A 20,576-nucleotide genomic window follows, 5' to 3' on the forward strand; every position below is an offset into this window, starting at 1 on the left:
CTCCTGTGTACTACTTCCTTCTGTGTGGAATTTCTTTTCTCAGAGGGTGTGTCTAATTCCACTTCTCTATCATTTTTGAACTTAACTTGGTATGTCTTGGAACAAAGATTAGTAACTGCATGTCTTAAAAATCACAAATTGAAAAGAAACCCATTATTTTACATGGTGCTTCTTTTTCTTCTTAAGCTGTGAGATATATGCACCAATAATTTGAACATTATGTTATTTTTTTTGGGCAAAAGGTATTGTGAATCTAGTTATAAATAAAAGATTAAACAATATATATGTATTTATTATTTCACATATGGGCTGTGGACTCAAAAATTGTGGGATTTGAAAGCATTTATTACTAAGCTTTGTTATTAAAACCTTTTGGCCATTGAGTTGTGCTGAAGAAAGCAGGCAAATTGATAGAGTTCTTTAGTGATATGTCTTTCTCCTTTTAGGCATGTTCGTATACTCATGAACAAATTGTGGAGATGATGGAGTTTTTGATAGAATATGGCCCAGCACAGCTATACTGGGAACCAGCAGAAGTCTTCCTCAAACTGTCTTGTGTCCAACTCTTGTTGCAGCTTATTTCTATTGCCTGCAATTGGAAGACCTATTATGCAAGGTGGGATCAGAGAGGGATTTCAAAAGAAGTTAGATTTTGCTTTTTGCTAGATTGATGTTGGTTTTCTCATAGTGTGTGCTTAACAAAAACCCGTTGAATTGAAATTTTGGGCTTGAATCTGAGAAACTAGATTAAGCGTGATAATGTAATGTTAAATTTATAGGGTGCTTTGTCTTGGTGATTGTGAATACTGCACAGTAGGCAGGGATCAGCATCTGTACTCTTAGAGAAGTTATGTAATTTACATGGTGACAGCTGCAGAGGTGGGGTTGAAGTCCTGTCTTGAGACTAGAGTCCAGTATCCTTTGGTACTTAGACTTAAAATGTCTCTCCACTGCTTGACAACCATGTATAATATTTATCTTACCTTCACATAAAACTATTTTTTACTCTTGTTATGATTTTCACCATTCAGTTAAAAACAGAGCAGAGCAGGACAAGGGTCAGGAAAAAAAGACAGCTGATGGAATCAGAAGGTTGGATGGATTCTATTTCAGGATGATACAAACAGAATTAAATCATATTTTGGAAAAGAATCTGAAGAGAAGATAGTAACAAGGTTAATAAACAGTGGTTCTTGACTTTCTTTTCCTATCTGCCCACTACCATAAGACACAAGGGGCTTATTTAGGGTGCACATGGCTTGTTTGCTAAAATCCCAGGATATTAAATCTAGGGGAGTATTTTTGGAGCGGCCACTTTCAAACTTTTTGGACTCAGGATCCATATTAAAAATTATTAGAACCCCCCCTAAAACTTTTGTTTTTGTATTATATCTATTGATACTTAACATATTAGAAATGAAAACTGAGACGATGTAAGAATATTTATTTATGAATTTATTTAAAAAATCTGAACCCATTGCTTATTAGTATTTTTTAATGAAGTTTCTAAAATAAAACCAGATGATTTCATCAAGTTTTTAAAATGTCTGGCTTCATATTTCATATCTGCTTTTGTGTTCAGTCTTATGTGACATCACACATGACAGCCTCTGGAAAGCTTTACAATACACTCGTGAGAGAATGAGACTGAGAAATGGAAATAACCGCTTAGTGTTACTATGAAAATGGTTTTTATATCTCAGCACCTTTTGAAAGGGTCTCAGAGACTCCTGGGGTCCCCTAGCTAAAATTTGAGAACCACTGTTTTAGAGCACTAAAGTAGGTTATTATATTTACTTGGAGAACATTGCTTTAAAGATGATGAAAACTCAGAAGATAACTAGGAAGGTTATAAATACATTTTCTGAGTGGTAAATCCATATTTGGTTACTTAAAATATAAGTATGTTCTTTAAAAGCTTATTTTTAAAAATAAAATTAAACTCTTGTTTCTGCTTAGATTATACAGAACCTTAGAAATGAAAATTATTCTCAGCCACTGTTAATTTCTTCAGTCTTTTTTCCATAATGTATGTAAATATACATAATTGAGATTATAATATTTAAGCAAATCTTTTAAATGAAATATCTCAAAATACTTAAAGGTCAAGAATAAAATAACAACTACTCCATACCCAGGGTTGGCATGTTGCTGTATTTGTTTCTTTCTCAATTCCTTTCCTCTTTCTGCCTCCCAAAGTGACCAATCTTCTGAATTTGGTGTGCATTGTCTCCATTCATGTTTCTATGCCATACGTGTGTGGGTGTATAAATAACAATATAGTACTCTTTTGTATTCCTTAAAATTATGTAAATATATCCTGTATGCGTCTTTTGCCAACTTGGTTTTTGCCCTGTATTTTTATTTACTTTTTTAATATAAGTTTTAGATATACAGTCATCCTTATGTGTTTGAGATTTATACATGTTGATATTTATTTGAACTCTTATATTTCTATATTATACTTTATTCTCCTATTGATGGACATTTAGTATCTGTTACTTCTTTTCTTCTTGTCAAATGAATGGTACCACAAACCTCTTTTTGGAGTCTCTCTTGAGGACATGATGTGTACAACCTTGGTTGTAGTGTGTCTGCATTTCATCTTTAGTGGATGTTGCCAAGTTGCTTGGAAAATGATCGTAGTGTTTTCTTCTCCCAACAGCAGTCAATGGGAGTTTTCATTTTTCTACCTTCTTGCCAATACTTGGTATTGTCAGATTTAAAATTTTTTATCTTAAGTTTTCTATTTCATTAATGTTCTATTTTGAGCCTTTTCCTTTGTCCTTTAGAGTTCTTTGAAAATAATTGTCAAAGTAGTTCATCGTATGAGTGTACCATAATTTAACACGTGTATTCTTATTTGTGTAAGTTTTCTTAATTCTTTTGCTATTTTACATGATGTGATAATGGACATCTTAATACATAAATATTTGTTTGTGCTTCTGATTATTTTCTTAGGACAGATTCCTAGAGGGGAAATTCCTGGGCCAAAGGTTATGAACATTTTAAGAACCTTGTTTCATATTTCCAGATTATTTTCTAAAAAGAGTATCCTAATTTCTACTCCCACCAAAAGTTTGAGAACATTTGTCTCTGTACATCTTCACCAGCACTGGGGATTATCCTTTGTTTCTAATCTTAGCAATTTGATGGGTGAAAATTCCAGTCCCATGTTTTTTGAAAGTAATGTCATAGTGACTTACAGAACCTCTTTTGACGCCATGACTAGGGACAGAGCCAAACAGGTAGTAGTTCGGATCCATCGTATGTCTGTCTGTCTGTCTCTTTTAACTGTTGTTTCTTGTGACTGTATCCTAGTTTCCCTTTGACTAATTCTTCTTCCTGTCCAGGAATGACACTGTGCGCTTTGCTTTGGATGTCCTGGCTATTCTCACTGTTGTGCCAAAAATCCAGCTCCAGTTGGCAGAATCAGTGGATGTGCTGGATGAGGCCGGCTCCACTGTCTCTACTGTAGGTAGGTTGTACCTTGCCATTTTTGTTACTGCGTGGTCTGGATTTTTTTCCTTTGCCATTCTGGTTGTGGTTACTTACCTGACCGAATTTTGCAATATTAGAGTAGAAGGTAATAGAGGAGGGTACCTTGTAAGTCATGCCATTAGATTCATATAGGGTAGTCATGTGAGTAAACTCAGGTTTTCTGGGTTGTACAGGTGTTTCTGCTATAATGGTTTACATGTGCATTCCTGAAACCTTTTTACTCTGCAGAGTGTTGTGCTAAAAATAGAATTCATGAGAAAAATGGGTTGGGGCAGACAGTGAAAATAAGCAACTTTGTTAGCTGAGCCCTAACAAAATTAGTAAGTGGCAGGCAGCTCAGAATGGATAGCAGCTGTTATATACAAAACAAAAGCATACACTTTGTTTGAAAATACCTCATAAGCAGGCTTATGGGGGCTGCTGCTAAGGTGAGCATGACAAATAGTGTGCCTGCTCTGGGTCCTAGGATGCACCACTCTGAAAGTCCAAGGCATAGCCACTTGTTTTTAACTTTTCTCATATATAGAAGAAAGAGTTCCTGCTGCCACTATAGCAGCCAGGCTGAGGGCTTTTTCCTTTCCTCCTGAAGGTTTTAATTTATTCCCACTATTTTTGCTCTCCTTACCTAGGAAAAATTGCACATGAACCTTGGTGACTTCCACATTATACTGACATCATTCCCCTATTTAACAACTGCTTATGAAGTATTGCGTCATAAAGATACATTGTAGTAGAACTGATTGCATTTTACACAAACTATTCCTTGTACTTTTCTTAAAAAGTGTGGTAATTTTCTTTTAAATGGAACAAAATGAATAGAAATTTTGACTCTGGAATAACCAGTGAAGTTGGCTATTAGTTTTATGAGGAGTTATATGAAATGTTTTTTTTCCCCCCGATAGGTATCAGCATTATTTTGGGAGTGGCTGAGGGTGAGTTTTTTATTCATGATGCTGAAATTCAGAAGTCAGCACTTCAGATTATCATCAATTGTGTGTGTGGCCCGGATAACAGAATTTCTAGTATTGGCAAATTTATCTCTGGAACTCCTCGGAGAAAGCTGCCTCAGACTCCTAAAAGCAGCGAGCACACTCTGGCCAAGATGTGGAATGTGGTCCAGTCCAACAATGGCATCAAGGTGCTTCTGTCCTTACTGTCCATCAAGATGCCCATCACAGATGCAGACCAGATCCGGGCCCTGGCTTGCAAGGCCCTGGTGGGCCTGTCTCGCAGTAGCACTGTCCGGCAGATCATCAGCAAACTGCCCCTTTTTAGCAGCTGCCAGATCCAGCAGCTGATGAAGGAGCCTGTGCTGCAGGACAAGCGCAGTGACCACGTCAAGTTCTGCAAGTATGCTGCTGAGCTCATTGAACGCGTGTCAGGAAAGCCACTTCTCATTGGCACTGATGTGTCCCTGGCACGGCTGCAGAAAGCAGATGTTGTTGCCCAGTCGAGGATCTCCTTTCCTGAGAAAGAGCTGCTTCTGCTGATACGGAACCATCTCATTTCTAAAGGGCTTGGGGAGACAGCAACCGTGCTGACTAAAGAAGCTGACCTGCCCATGACTGCTGCCTCCCATTCTTCTGCCTTCACCCCAGTCACTGCTGCTGCTTCTCCTGTGTCTCTCCCCCGTACCCCTCGCATTGCCAATGGCATTGCAACTCGACTGGGCAGCCATACTGCTGTGGGTGCCTCTGCCCCTTCTGCCCCTGCTGCTCATCCTCAGCCACGGGCCCCCCAGGGTTCACTAGCTCTGCCTGGCCCATCTTATGCAGGCAACTCCCCTTTGATTGGTAGGATCAGTTTTATCAGAGAGAGGCCATCACCCTGCAATGGCAGGAAAATCAGAGTGTTGCGGCAGAAGTCGGACCATGGCGCCTACAGCCAAAGCCCAGCCATAAAAAAGCAGTTGGACAGACATCTTCCTTCCCCACCTACGTTGGACAGTATCATCACAGAATATCTTAGAGAGCAGCATGCGCGCTGCAAGAACCCAGTTGCCACCTGCCCACCTTTCTCTCTCTTTACTCCTCACCAATGTCCTGAGCCAAAACAGAGGCGGCAAGCGCCAATAAACTTTACCTCAAGGCTAAACCGCAGGGCATCATTTCCAAAGTATGGAGGGGTGGATGGCGGATGCTTTGATAGGCACCTTATCTTTAGCAGGTAAGGAGAGGTAACCTCACTCCCTGGGAATTGGAAGGATTTTTCTGTTTAAATCAAAATGTATGGGCAGTATCAGCATGGAATGATTAGTCCAGAAAACCATTTCTTGGCCTGCAATACCAGGAATTCCTACTTTGTGGGACTACATGAACACTGTAACTATACCTTCTTTTGTCAGCGGTGGATTCCTTGTGTGATTATTGGCAACGTTGATAAGATAATCTTCATTCTTGTTATAACTAGTATATTTTCTAGAACCCATGCAATACTCTGTCCCTAACTAGGCTCCCAAATTTGTTTTTGTGCTGGTCCAAGTTGTCTCCTTTTCTGATTCTTTATTTTTCTTAATGGAGGTGCTGGGGATTGAACCCAGGACCTTGTGCATGCCAAGCACATACTCTACCACTGAGCTTTAGCTCCTCCCCTCCTATTCTGATTCTTTACAGTCTTACATACAGGTCGTAGGATCTCAGGTTTTAAACATGGGCATTTTTGTTAATGTTAAAAATTTTAAATGAAGGTCCTTTTCTCTCTTTTAAAATGAAGATAAACCGCTGAAGGTCACTATGATATTTATGAAGAACCCATTTCAAACATACTTTTGTCCTTCTAACAGTTTCCTTTTTCCATGTTCTTGCATGTTCCTTATCTCTGATTCTGTCTTTTTTTCTTTTTTTTTTGCTTAGATTCCGCCCCATTTCAGTGTTCCGGGAAGCCAATGAGGATGAGAGTGGCTTCACCTGCTGTGCATTCTCAGCACGGGAGCGGTTCCTGATGCTTGGCACCTGCACTGGGCAGTTGAAGCTCTATAATGTGTTTAGTGGACAAGAAGAGGCCAGCTATAACTGTCACAACTCAGCTATCACACACCTCGAACCTTCTAGGGTAAAGGTTCCTTCTAGGTTGTTCCCAGTCATTCTTCTAGGATAGGTTGGTGAACTATGGGCCGGTGGGCTGGCTGGCTAGTTGCCTGTATTTGTACATAAAGTTTTATTGGAGCACAGCCATGCTCATACGTTTGTGTATTATCATGGCTGCTTCTGTGCTACAGTGGCAGAGTTGTGTACCATAGTGGCATGAAACACAGACCATATGGCCTGCAGAACCTGACGTATTCACTCTCTGGCCCTATGTTTGCCAGTCTTTGTTCTAAGACCTTAAGATAGATTTTTTAAAAATTTGCTTCAGTTGGAAACAGATTATCAGCTATGACCACAAGAGTTTTTTGTGTATGTCAGAAGGAAATCTCTTACGTACTGTGAATTTTTAGAAGAACAAGCATTATTTGATTCCAGTGGTGGCTCATAATTTATTAGTACTGTTCTGTGGATGGAATTGACACCTTTGCTGTTTCTAAAAGTCAAGACTGCTAAGATGACAAGGATAATTTTTCTGATTTTAGAGTAAAGGAGGCTCACCTTTTATTGGGCTTTCTCCTTGAGAAACCTTTAAGAATCCTTAGCTAGAGAGGCTAACACTTGTTTTCAGTTGACTGATATTTCAGATGAAGGAGACAGAAATATGGCCAAATATTAAGGAGGAACCATCTCTGACATCTTTCCAAGCCACCCCCCCTTGGGATTTTTGTTACTAGTTCAGGAGGATGTAATATTCTCTTAAATTTAGTTACTTTTTAGGACATAGGAGGTACATGTTACTTAAATCCCAGCAGCTTCTGACCATTTCTTGGTTCCTAAGAGTATTTCTGTTTTCTTCATAATCCAACAATATTTTGTATGCTTGGATTTTAAAATGCTCATGGTAGGTAGCATTTATATAAACATATTATTACCCACCTTGGGCCTCCCCTCATCTTTTAGGACGGGTCCTTGCTGCTGACATCTGCTACTTGGAGCCAGCCTCTGTCTGCACTTTGGGGAATGAAATCAGTATTTGATATGAAGTATGTATCTACTTTTACAACCTAGTCTCTCTGTTTTATGATTTACCCTTTTCATCTGATTCTTTGACTCAAAGCCTTTTGGGAAAAAGAGGAATGCTGTAAGTTATTTTGCTCACTTCTCTTCCTCATCTGTGGTTCATGTTTAACAAGATTTTATCTTTTTTAGTTCCTGGACATTCTCACCCAGTATATACATTCCCATCATACAGTAGACCCTTCACTAATCCGAAATGGCACATCTGTATGTTTTCTCATGTTCACATGTGAAAGTTGCACTTTGTTGGGGCATAATTCAAAGGCACATGTGTCCTTCTAGCCATTTTTTAACCAGGTAGTTCCCATTAATTACTTTGGATCTGCTTGGACAAAACTGATGGAGGGATTTGCTTTTTAATATTAAGTGTACAATTTTTTCCTCTTTGGGAACTGAGAATCTTTAGGTGAGTATAGTCAGGCAAGAGGCTGAGGATCGCTTTATTTTCAGTCAGTTGAATGAGTCTGTCCTGAAGGTCAGTTACTTAATTACTTTTGTTGTTTGTTCACAGGCATTCCTTCACAGAAGATCACTATGTCGAGTTCAGTAAGCACTCTCAGGATCGAGTCATAGGTACAAAAGGAGACATTGCCCACGTAAGTACTTAAGAATCCACTGCTTTCAAGCTGATTTGTCCATTTATTCTGAACTCTTATGGACTGAATGTGAGGACTTAAGTCCTTTCGGTGACAAGAAATTACTCAGTCATAGTGTTTCCAGATGGCATCCAGAAGTGTAATGGGGTAGTTCTAACCTCTATGGGAAAAATGTGAAAAGATTGCACATGAACTTAACCTGGCAATTTGAGAACGATTTCATATAGCACAGCAGATATTTTTAAGCAGTAAGTTTTAGATGAAATAAAGTCCCTGCCTTTATGGACCCTCACTGAGGAGACAGTAAAGAAGCAAATATATGGTATGTCAGGTGGTAGGTGCTGCCAGTGAAAAGAAAGCAGGGCAAAAGGCAGGAAGTGCTTGGTGGTGGTATGGGAGACTTCTTTTTTAACTAGGATAATCATTGTCACTGATTGGATAATGTTTATGTAGTGTCTTGAAGGAAGTGTGGGTGTCACGCAGATGTCTGGGGGAATGTGATCTAAGACAGGGAATGACAAGGGAAAAGCCCTTAATTGGGAGGTGGGAGGGAGAAGGGGAGGGTAAGAACTGAGGTCAGTGGCGGGGGAGGTACGGAATACCATGTAGTATCTTGCAGTGTGTTATTTAGGACCTTTGGCTTTTCCTCTGAGAGATGACACTGGAGGGTGAGCAAGAGGGCATGTGACTAGATATAAACTTCCTAAAGTGTGAGTCTGGTTTCTATGAGAGAAGCAAGAGCAGGCTTTCCAGTTAGGAGGATATTGTGCCCACTAACATGTGAGAGCTGCAGGGGGGCTGGGCCCAGGTAGGCATGGTGGAGGTGATGAGAAGTGATGCTTCTGGGCCCTGGGTTTTGGACACATGAAATGTGTGATTCTCTTAGATATTCAGATAGGGAATGGATGGTTGAATATACAAATTCAGGGTTCAGGAGAAAAGTCTGTGATGGGAGATATAAACATGGGAGTCATCCACTTGTCAGTATTTTTAGAGCCACGAACTTGGATGAGGTCATTAAGGAGGCTAGAGAAGTAAAGTGAGGACGGAGTCCTGGCATGTGCCAATATTTAGAAGTTGCCGTTATGAGGAGGAACTTGGGAAGGAGACCAAGATAGTGGCTAGTTAGGCAGCAGGAGATCCCGGGAAAAACATGTGCCCTAGAAGGTAAGGGTACTCAAAAGCTTCCGATTGATCTTCTGGGTCAGAAACTGCTGATGGGGTGCATAAGATGAGAATTGAGAGATGACCTTTGACTTGGTTACGGGGTGGTCATTGTTAACCCTGTCAGGAGCTAGTTTGTGTACTGGAATGAAAATCTGATTAGACTCGGTTCATGAGAGAACAGGAGAAAAGAAGTGGAGACACTGAGTATAGATAAGTCTTTTGCTGAAGTGTTTTGCTGAAAAAAATAGAGAAGTGGGGGTAGTAGCTTAAGGTGGAGGATATGGGGTGGTGAAAGGAGGGTTTTCCCCAACCTTCTCATTTGAAAATGTTAAAATATGTAGAAAAGTTGAAATAGTAGTACATATAACTATCACCTAGATTGATCAGTTTAATATTTTGCCGTATTTTCTTTCTGTGTAAATGTGTGTTTTTCTGAATCACTGAAAGTAAGTTGCAAACATTGTGACATTTTATCCCTAAGTCTCATAGCATGTATATCCTAGCAATAATGACATTTTATTACATAATCACACTGTTATCAAATATAAGAAATTTATAGTAATTCCCAAATACCATCTAATACCATTCCATACTCAGTTTTCCCAATTGTTCTCTGATATGTTTGGTTTCAAATGTTTTGTTTTGTTTTTTTGAACCAGGATCCAGCCAAGATTCACATATTGCATTTGATTGTTATGTCTCACTAATATTTTAAAGCCAAGAACCATTTCTCCAGTTTTCATGACATTGAATTTTGAAGAGACCAGGCTAGTTGTCTTGTCCCATGATCTGGATTTGTTTGTTTCCTTGTGGTGTCTCCTTATTTGTTCCTCTGTTAAAGGAGGATTTTTTTTTTTTAAAGATTGGAAATATTACATCATGTCTGTAAGCTGATGGGATAGATCTGGTCTCTGCATGGGTTGCACATTGTAGACTTTGGAATTGTTACTATTGTAGGGCTAAACTGGTATATTGGGAGTTTAAGGAGAAAAATATATTTCATTGATGCCTTTCTCCAAAAAGTAACCTGTAAGAGTATTTTATGGATAACCGTTGGTTAATCCATATGGAGAATTTCTCATTTTCAATCTTAGAAATATTTTCTTTTTCTTGAAAGGGGGACTGGGAAGAAGAGGGTTTTCTTATCCCTGTTACAGTCTTAGCTTCTCATTTTCTTACTTGTGGGAAAGAGACTTTTCAAACCCTGAATGGAAAGCACAGCACATAAACTTTGCTTGGATGTGTGTGGCCTTCCTACTTTCCAGTTATTTTTCAGTATTAGGGCTTTTATAATTTTGATGGGATTTGGAAAGTGTGGGAAAGATACTTAACACAGCTTCTGTTTGAATTTGTCAACGGATGGATTGGTCTGACTTTTCTCTTCCCACCCCTTCTTCTCTAAAGATTTATGATATTCAGACTGGCAACAAGCTGTTGACTCTGTTTAACCCAGATCTTGCCAACAACTACAAGAGGAACTGTGCCACCTTTAATCCTACAGATGATCTTGTCTTAAATGACGGCGTCCTTTGGGATGTCCGCTCTGCGCAGGCCATCCACAAGTTTGACAAGTTCAACATGAACATCAGTGGAGTTTTCCATCCGAATGGGCTGGAGGTCATCATTAATACTGAGATTGTATCCTTTACAGCCATGTCTCACTTTCCATTTGTTATCTAGTTTGTAATGCAGAAATAATTTATCTTTCTACCAATACCTAGTTGAAGTAACCACACAGGTAATAACCTGGTGCCTCTCCTTTGGTTTGAAGTGTCATTGAATCTCCAGTGGATTCTTGTTGATATTGGTAATTATTGATGATTCTTACTAGCATGTTTTCTTTGTGTTGGGAAGAATGACCAGATTTCTGCCTCCCATTTCCCCAAGTATCAAATTGAGTTTTATTTATCTTCAGAAGAATTTTGCTTTTACTCTATAGAAATCGATTGCTATACATAAGAGTGAAATGAAGCACTGCTGATAAGAGAAGGGGAACTCATGTGGCTTTCATGTATGTGAGGATATCGTTTTACCTTGATCTCATTGACTTATAAATCATTAATAAGAAGGAGGAGAAAAGTGATGTTTCAGAATTTCCTCCAAGAGGTTAGATAAGAAGTTTCGGGTAAAACAGTTTTCCTTGACCACTCCCCTCCTAGTGGGACCTTCGTACTTTCCATCTTTTACACACAGTTCCTGCACTGGATCAGTGTCGTGTGGTGTTCAACCACACGGGGACAGTGATGTATGGAGGTAATAAATGTTTTATTTTTCATCATTTTCTCTTTCTTCTCTCCCCTCCCCTCACTTAATTGGATACTTCCTATTAAGAAGTCTCTCAAGTATGAACTGGAAAACATTTCAAAGTTGAAACATAAAAGATAATAGCATAAATGGTAACAAAATTTGTTGATGAAAACAATGTTGATTTAGGGTGCAAGGTGACTGGCTTTGAAGATAACAAGTAAATCTTGTATACAAAGAAATTTCATGCAGTGATTTCCCATATGTTATCATTATGAATGTAAAGGAAAACCTTTGCATTTTTGGTCTTGGGATTTTGTAAGCTTTCAGCTTTAACTGTTGTGGGAGGTTCAGGATATTGTTTGGATTTGCAAGGAGAGGATGCTTTGAGAGGAACTAACTAGATGCAGAGTGAATTTACTACAGGGAAACTCACTGAAGTCTCAAGATTTCAGTGAAAATTAGTATCTACAGTTGTGAATGGGGGATGTTTCTGATTCTAATAGTGTTTTGTTCCCCTGCCCCATTTCCCCTTTTCCTCCCAACTAGCTATGCTGCAGGCAGATGATGAAGAAGACTTAATGGAAGAGAGGATGAAAAGCCCTTTTGGGTCATCCTTCCGAACATTTAATGCAACTGACTACAAACCTATAGGTAAGCATGAAGGGGCAGACATTGGTCATTTTGCCATGTATTGGTGTTCCTTTTCTAAGATCCTCCATTTTCTGAGAGGATTATAATTTTTCACTGAAAAGCAGAGGAGTTATGGCAATATTTATGAACAATCAACTTGAATTCTCTAACAGAAAAGCTGATTTTAAGATCACAGCAGTAGTCCAATCCCGAGTCTTGTCACATTCTGTTTTCCAGCGACCATTGATGTGAAACGGAACATCTTTGACCTATGCACAGACACCAAAGACTGTTATCTTGCTGTCATTGAGGTAAAGGGAGTTAGCAGAAACCCTGCTGTTCTATTGTGATGTTTAAGATCATTTCCAATTTGTAATCCAGGTATTGTCTGATAGAAGATGTGTTCTCAAGTTGATGCATTCCTGATGGTAGATTATTGATAACCCACTCATTTCATGGAGAGATACACTGTATAAGAGAAGTAGTAGGAAAATCCCAGTATTTTCCAGCATAGAGAGTTCTATCTCCTATTATCCTGGACTCACATTGTCATCCCTTTATTTTAGAGGAGTCTGGATCTCTCGCCAGAGCATGTTTGCAACAGGTTTGCTCCAGGGATGGTGGTCTCTTTTGTGCCCAAATCCTTCTCTGCCCAAGCCTTCTCATTCTGTTTTTCTTTCCCTCTCTATATCCTATGTGTAACATTTTTAGAGTCAGTTCAAGAATTTTGGTTATCAGAAGCTTTGATAGTTACAGGGTCATGGTATGTGAGTGCCAGGCATAGTTGAGGCATGGATGTGGGCCTTCTGAAAACTAACTGCCCCTTGTGGACTGGGTGTTCTATTTCAGAACCAAGGCAGCATAGATTCTCTGAACATGGACACAGTATGCAGGCTGTATGAAGTGGGCAGGCAGCGTCTGGCAGAGGATGAAGATGAAGAGGAGGACCAGGTCAGTGGTCTTTGAAATTTCTTCCTTCTAAATAATGCTTTATAGAGATTATGCTCTTCTGCTTTTTGCTATCAGGGTTTGTTTGTTTGTTTGTTTGTTTGTTTAAGTTTTTGCTGTAGGGGTGTTTGCTACCATTTGGCATATTTTGAAGGCCCTTGATGACTAAAACTCAGAAGGAAGCAGATCTTGTTATTACAAAACTTTTAACCAGTACCTGATGGTCCTTGACTTCCATTTATAGATTGATTTGCAGTTCAGCAATCTCTGATTTTGTTTTAGAGATTTCCTTTAACTCGCCCTCAGTATCAGTGCCCTGTCTGGCTTCTGGATAAGCGGACTGCCATTTTCCCAATGTCAATACAAAACAGAGAAGTCACTCTGCTGGGATAGGTCATAGAAATGGCTTAACCTTTTAAAGTTCTGGTTTGCATTTTCTCGCTTTTATGGCATAATCTATTTTTAGAACAATAGAGTGAGTTTATAGATACAGGGAAGATACTGATGCTTTTGAGAAATTAAACATTTATAAAAGGTGAGTAGATGGTATCAATGTCCCAGTCTTAGCTTTTCCTTTCTCATAGGGAATTTTAATTTACGATCATGTTATGCTAGGTGCTGGCCTGTGTGGTGAGTCAGTTGATGTCAGTTATGAAGTGTTTCTCAAACTTAATGAGTTTCAGCAGATCTTTACTGCCTACTAGACTCACACATTCTCTTTCCAAGCATACACCCTTAGCCTGATTCTTCAGACAAATCTGAGAAATATTAATTGCTGAGTAATGTAAAATTGAAAATGAATGACTGGGTTTTTTACTTTCTTGTTGCAGATAATAAAGCAGATAATGTGTCCTTTTTCCAGATCTTGGATTCAGTTCTGTTTCTTTCCTTTGCTATGGTGTTGCTTAGTCTTGGTGCTTTGTCTCCTCTTTAAGGGCACAGAGGTGTTCTGGGTGAGAGCAGGGGCCACCATAAGACAAGAGGAGGTGCACTTTCTTCTGTTTGCTCTGCCATCGCTGTCTGATTCTCATCCCTCAGCTACTCTTTGGTGAATCATGCTAGTGCTTAGGGCTAATGGAATAGCATCCTTCCCAAACAGTTTGTACTTAAGATTTAGAATAATTTGTGAGAGCAAACATTTTGAAAGTGGTAATTTTAAAAGTGGTTTTTTTTTTCTGATGCAAGTGTAATACTATGGGCCACTTTCTGACAGGACTTAGTACTGACTAAGCAAGGGCGTTTTGTTGCGCCAGTTTGAGATTTAGGTATGTGTTCCACTGTTGGGCTTCATAGGTTAAGAACCTATGCTTTGTTCTCTAAATTGAATCCTTGAGTTCTCTGTCACTTGGGATCATCAAGCTAAAACAGACTCACTTTACAATCCATTGTGTGAGCTCTCTTGATCTCTGTCTCTGATGGAATGTTCTAGCTGGCTAAGCATGAATTTTACTAGAGCTCAGAGATAATTCATAATCCCAAGAAATGGGTTTCTGAGCAGAATGGGGAAAGGGGGCTTGTATGTGTTTGGAGTTAGTAGTCACTGTGGGATTGGAGCACAGCCTTCTTTAGGACTTGCTTCTTATCCCAGAGGGACTGTGCACCAGTGCTTCCTCTGAGGGAAGCCCTCTTAGGGAAGGGCAGTTTGTCAGCCCTATCTTTCCTCTCCCTTTGCCCACAGATAAAGATAGTCATGATCCTTGTTGGATACCATGGGAATATTATTTTATAAAGCACTTTACTGAAAATGACATCCTCAGTACAATACTTTCTGCTTTTTCTGGAATAGATTATTTTTTTTTAGAGCAGTTTTAGGTTCACAGCAAAATTGAGCAGAAGGTACAGAGATCTCCCATAAACACCCTGACCCCATAGGCATAGCCTCCCCCCGTTAACAGCATCCCGCACCACAGTAGTACATTTGTTACAACTGATGAACCTACATTGACACATCATTATCACCCAGAGTCCATGGGTTTACATTAGGGTTCACTCTTGATAGTGTACATTCACGTCTGGACAGAAGTATGGTACCTCTGTTGTAGTCCCATACATAGTAGTTTCACTGCTCTCATCCTCTGTGCTCCACTGGTTCATTCTTCCCTGCCCCAGCCCCTGACAACCACTGATATGTTTACTGTTCCATAGCTTTGCTTTTTCCAGAGTGTCACATAGTTGGAATCACACAGTATAAGCCTTTTCAGATTGGCTTCTTTCATTTAGTAATATGCATTTAGATTTGTTCTTTATCTTTTCATGACTTGATAGTTCATTTCATTTTAATGCTGAATAGTTCATTGTTTGGATGTACCACACTTTATTCATTCACATACTGAACATCTTGCTTGCAATTTTGAATAGTTTTGGCAATTATGTTTTGGCATAATTTGAATAAAGTTTTGGCAAATAAGTATAAAGCTCCTGGAGGGCGTGCAAAAAAGGGAACCCTCCTATACTTTTGGTGGGAATGTGAATTGGTACAGCCACTATGGAAAATAGTATGGAGGTTCCTTAAAAAACTAAAAATAGAGTTGCCGTATGATCCAGCAATTTCATTCCTGGGCATATATCCAGAAAAAACTCTAATTTGGAAATATACATGCACCCCTGTGTTCATAGCAGCACTATTTACAATAGTCAAGACATGGAAGCAACCTAAATGTTCATCGACAGATGAATGGATGAAGATGTGGTGTGTGTGTGTGTGTGTATACATGGCTATGTATATATATACACACACACACACACAATGGAATACTACTCAGCCATAAAAAGAGTGAAGTAATGCCATTTGCAGCAACATGGATAGACCTAGAGATTATCATATTAAGTGAAGTAAGTCAGGAAGAGAAAGACAGATACTGTATAACGCAAATGAACTTATTTACAGAACATAAACAGACTCACAGACATGAAAAATAAACTTATGATTTCCAAAGGGGAGATGGCGTGAGGGAGGGATAAATTAGCTGTTTGGATTTAGCAGATACAAACTACTATATATAAAACAGATAAAACAATGAGGCCCTACTGTATCGTGTAGGGAACTATATTCAATATGCTGTAATGACCTATAATGGAAAAGAATTTGAAAAAGAATGTATGTACTCAAAGTGAATCACTTTGCTATATACCAGAAAGACAACATTGTAAATCAACTATACTTCAATTAAAAAAAAAAGAATAAAAGCTCCTGTATCAACTATACCTCAAAAAAAAAAAAAAAAAAAAAACAACAAAACCCACACATTGTGCACCTTAAACTTACACAATGTTATATGTCAGTTGTATCTCAGAAAAATGAAACTCAGATTACCTATTTTAAAAAAAGAATAAAACTCCTGTAAACATCCATGTGCAGGTTTTTGCGTGGACATCAGTTTTCAAATCCTTTGTGTAAATACCAAGGAGTGTGATTATTGGATCATACAGTAAGAGTTATGTTTAATTTTGTAAGAAACTGCCAAACTGTACCAAAATGGCTGTATGATTTTGCATTTCTGCCATCAGTGAATGAGAGTTTCTGTTGCTCCATGATCTTTCCTGCATTAGGTGCTGTCAGTGTTTTGGATTTTGGCCATTTTAATAGGTATGTAGTGGTTTCTCACTATTTGCTTAATTAAAAAATTAGTAGACACTTATTCCTTCGGTTGAACAACCCCTATACATAGTCAGAATATGTGGTTTAAGACTTTTAAAATTTTGGGGTGGGGGGAGGTTATTAGGTTATTTATTTATATTTATTTTAATGGAGGTACTGGGGATTGAACCCAGGACATTGTGCATGTTAAGCATGCGCTCTACTGCTGAGCTATACCCTCCTCCCAAACTTTTTTGAATAGAAAGAAATTTAAGTCTTGCAGTTGTGAGTCTGCTACAAATGTTTTCTGCAAACTATATAACTGAGCCTTTTGAGACTCCTCCTCATGGCTGGCTGCTACCAGACCAAAAGGAAGGAGTCTTTCTCCCACAATCTTTTTTGAACTTCTCCCCTACTTCAGGAAGCTTCTTTCCAGTGGAAGACTCTTTCATTTAATTTTACATTTTCCTGATGACATATGATGTGGAGTATCTTTCCATATGCTTATTTGCCATCTGTTTATCTTCTTTGGTCCATTTTAAAATTGGATTGCTTGTGTTTTTACTAAGTTTGAAGGGCTCTTTGAATATTTTGCCTAACTAATATCTTTGGATATATCATTTGCAAATATTTTCTCCTAGTCTGTGGTTTGTCTTCTCATTCTCTTGACAGTGTCTTTCACAGAGTAGAAGTTTTTATTTTAATGAAGTCCAGCTTCTCAGTCATTTATGTCACATGTTATGCTTTTGGGGTTGCATCTAAAAAGTTATCACCAAACCCGAGATCATCTAGATTTTCTCCTATACTGTATCTTCTAGGAGTTTTATAGCTTTGCATTTTACATTGAGGCCTGTGATCCATTTTGAGTTAATTTTTGTGAAGGGTGTAAGATCTGTGTCTAGATTCATTTTTTTGCATGTAGATGCCCATTTGTTTAAACATCTATTGTTAAAAGACTTTTTCTCATTATACTACCTGTGCTCCTTTGTAAAAGATTCAGTTGGCTATATTTGGGTCTATTTCTGGTTCTCTATTCTGTTCCATTGATCTGTTTGTTCTTTCTCCAATACCACACTGTTTTGATTACTGTAGCTTTACAGTGAATTTTAAAGTTGAGTAGTGTCAGTCCTCAACCTTTGTTCTCCTTCAATATTGTGTTGGCTATTCTGGGGCCATTGCATATAAACTTTTGAATCAGTTTGTTGATATCCACAAAATACCTTTCTACTTGGTTGTGGTGTATTATTATTTTTATATATTGTGGGATTTCGTTTGGTAATGTTTTGTTCAGGATTTTTACATCTGAGTTCATAAAAAATACTGGTCTGTAGTTTTGTTTCTTGCAATGTTTTTGGCTTTGGTATTAGGGTAATGCTGGCTTCGCAGACTGAGTTAGGAATTATTCAGTCTGCTTCTGTCTTCTAGAAGAGAAATTTTAAAGAAATGATATAATTTCTTTTTAAAGTGTTTGGTAGAATTTGGAGTTAACTCAGTTTTCCCTGAGTCTCTCCCATGTTTACATGTTATTAAACTTCTGTTTGATTTTCTCGTTAAAAAAAAAGAAAGAATTCAGCATGAACCGATGAGGGCCTGGTGCTTTCTGTTTTGGAAGGCTATTAGTTATTGAACATTTCTTGCAAAGCAGGTTTACTGGCAACACATTCTCTCAGTTTTTGTGTGACTGAAAAAGTATTTCTTCACTTTTTTGGGGGTATATTTTTATTGAAGTATAGTCAGTTTACAATGTTGTGTCAATTTCTGGTGTATATCATGATGCTTCGGTCATATATGAACATACATATATTCATTTTTATATTCTTTTTCACCATAAGTTACTACAAGATGCTGAATATAGTTCCCTGTGCTCTACAGTATAAACTTGTTGTTCTCCTTCAAGTATCCTTGTTGAAGGATACTTTTATAGGGCACAGAATTATAGGTTAGTAGTTTTTGTCTCTCAACATTTAAAATATTCCTCTCCACCCTTTTCTTGCTTTCATAGTTTCTGAGGAGACGTGGGATGTAATTTTTTTCTTTGTTCTGTTATAGTTAAGGTGTTTTCCCCACTCTGGCTTCTTTAGGATTTTTTCCTTATCTTTGATTTTCTGTAGTTTGAAAATTATATGACTAGGTATGAGTTTGGGGGACATTTATCTTGCTCAGTGTCCTCAGAGCTTCCTGGATCTGTGATTTGGTGTTTGACATTAATTTGGGGGATATTTTCAGTCATTATTATTTCAAATACTTTTTTCTGTTCCTTTTTTTCCTTCTCCTTCTAGAATCCCATTACATGTATGTTACACCTTTTGTAGTTATACCACAGTTGATATTGGATATTGTTCTGTGTCTTCAGTCTTCGTTCTCTTTGCTTTTTGGTTGTGGTGGTATATATTGAGATATCCTCAAGCTCAGATTCTTTCCCTAGCAGTGTCCAGTCTACTAATAAAGCCCGTCAAAAGCACTCTTCATTTCTATTATGGTATTTTTGATTGGTAACATTTCTTTTTGGTTCTTTCTAGAATTTCCAGCTCTCTGCTTCCATTGCCTGTCTCTTCTTGTATGCTGTCTGCTTTATCTATGAGGGAGCCCTTAGCATCTTCATCATAGGTGTTTTAAATTTCCAGTCTGATAATCCCTCCCATATCTGAGTCCGGATCTGATCCTTACTTTGACTCTTCAAACTGTGTTTTTTCCCCTTTTAGTATGTCTTGTAATTTTTCTTGACAACTGGATATGATGTGCTGGATAAAAGGAACTGTTGTAGGCCTAGTAAGGTGTTGGGGAAGTGGAAGCATTTTATAGTCCTCTAAGTGGGTCTCAGTCTCTCAGTGAGTCTGTACCTCTGTCCTGTGAACTTCACACATGCTTCTCAGTTTCTTCCATCCTTTTTCGGTAGGACAGGATGGCTAGAGTGGGCTGGAGATGGGTATTTCCCTTCCCTCAGGTCAGTTAGGCTCTGATAAAATCTCAGCAGATTAGGCTCTTGTTAAATAGTTTCTCCTGAGTGTAGGCCTTGTTAGGAACAGAATGCTCTGATACATTTCAAAATACATGTTACCTTTTCCTTCCCCCTGCCAGAAGCACAGGGGATTTTTCTCCAATATTCACCATGAGAACTAGGTCAAGTTCCTGGTAGTAAAACTCACAAAAGTGTGGGGCCCTGATGACTGGGTCCCCTGGAAGTTTCTCTCTCAGACTTTCCTCAGAATTGTCTCCAGCCATTGGTCAGTTACAGTTTAGGTTTTCCTATGTTGGCACTGGTTCCTGTGGAGGTTTGTTCTTCTGGGTTTATGCTCTAGCAAGTTGTAGTTGTCTGCATTTGCATGTTGGTCTCCGATTTGGGAGGCAGTGGTTACCCTGTCACCCCACCTCTTTGTCAAATCTAAGGTTAATGATGTTTCAGTTCGTTCAGCTTTTTACTTGTTAGGGTGGAGTGATGACTCCAGCTTCTTACCTGCCTAGAACCCAGAACAAGTACCATTGTTTTTTAAAAACCATGTTTATTATAGAGGACAGTTAGGATCCAGAGTTTAAACCACTTCACCAAATGCAGCCAGGAAATCCCTCTTATAGAAAGGATTTCCTTTAATGCATTCCAGCTGTGTGGCTGTAGGGGTCTCAGTCTTGGTTTCACGGGTGAGAGGAGCCTGCAGCGTTTAAACTTCACGAGTTATGAGATATGTGTGAACGGGAGAGGTCTTCAGATGAATACTTGAGATCTTTGATTTATTTGTGATGTGGATCTTCATGTTTTCTTGAGTGCTGTAGTGTTTAACTTGAACGTGTTGCTAGTCTTTCTTGGTACCA

The 20,576-nt window shown here is 38.7% G+C and overlaps 1 protein-coding gene across 4 annotated transcripts in view; it reads left to right on the forward strand.

The window, feature by feature from the left end:
• Nucleotides 1-20,576, forward strand: part of DCAF1 (DDB1 and CUL4 associated factor 1) — a 67,951-nt gene that overhangs the window by 34,569 nt on the left and 12,806 nt on the right. For all 4 annotated transcript variants that reach the window (XR_004142453.2, XM_031470428.2, XM_064496501.1 and 1 more), the window contains 11 exons: nucleotides 447-616; nucleotides 3,354-3,478; nucleotides 4,404-5,667; nucleotides 6,354-6,552; nucleotides 7,488-7,570; nucleotides 8,116-8,200; nucleotides 10,772-11,005; nucleotides 11,527-11,620; nucleotides 12,161-12,265; nucleotides 12,482-12,555; nucleotides 13,094-13,195. Coding sequence is in view for 3 of the 4 variants with exons in the window: in XM_031470428.2 (XP_031326288.1) it covers nucleotides 447-616; nucleotides 3,354-3,478; nucleotides 4,404-5,667; nucleotides 6,354-6,552; nucleotides 7,488-7,570; nucleotides 8,116-8,200; nucleotides 10,772-11,005; nucleotides 11,527-11,620; nucleotides 12,161-12,265; nucleotides 12,482-12,555; nucleotides 13,094-13,195 (2,535 nt within the window). In the remaining variant the exon portion in view is untranslated. The remainder of the gene's footprint in view (nucleotides 1-446; nucleotides 617-3,353; nucleotides 3,479-4,403; nucleotides 5,668-6,353; nucleotides 6,553-7,487; nucleotides 7,571-8,115; nucleotides 8,201-10,771; nucleotides 11,006-11,526; nucleotides 11,621-12,160; nucleotides 12,266-12,481; nucleotides 12,556-13,093; nucleotides 13,196-20,576) is intronic.

Source organism: Camelus dromedarius, chromosome 17, assembly GCF_036321535.1.
Source record: "Camelus dromedarius isolate mCamDro1 chromosome 17, mCamDro1.pat, whole genome shotgun sequence".
NCBI classification, from domain to species: Eukaryota; Metazoa; Chordata; class Mammalia; order Artiodactyla; family Camelidae; genus Camelus; species Camelus dromedarius.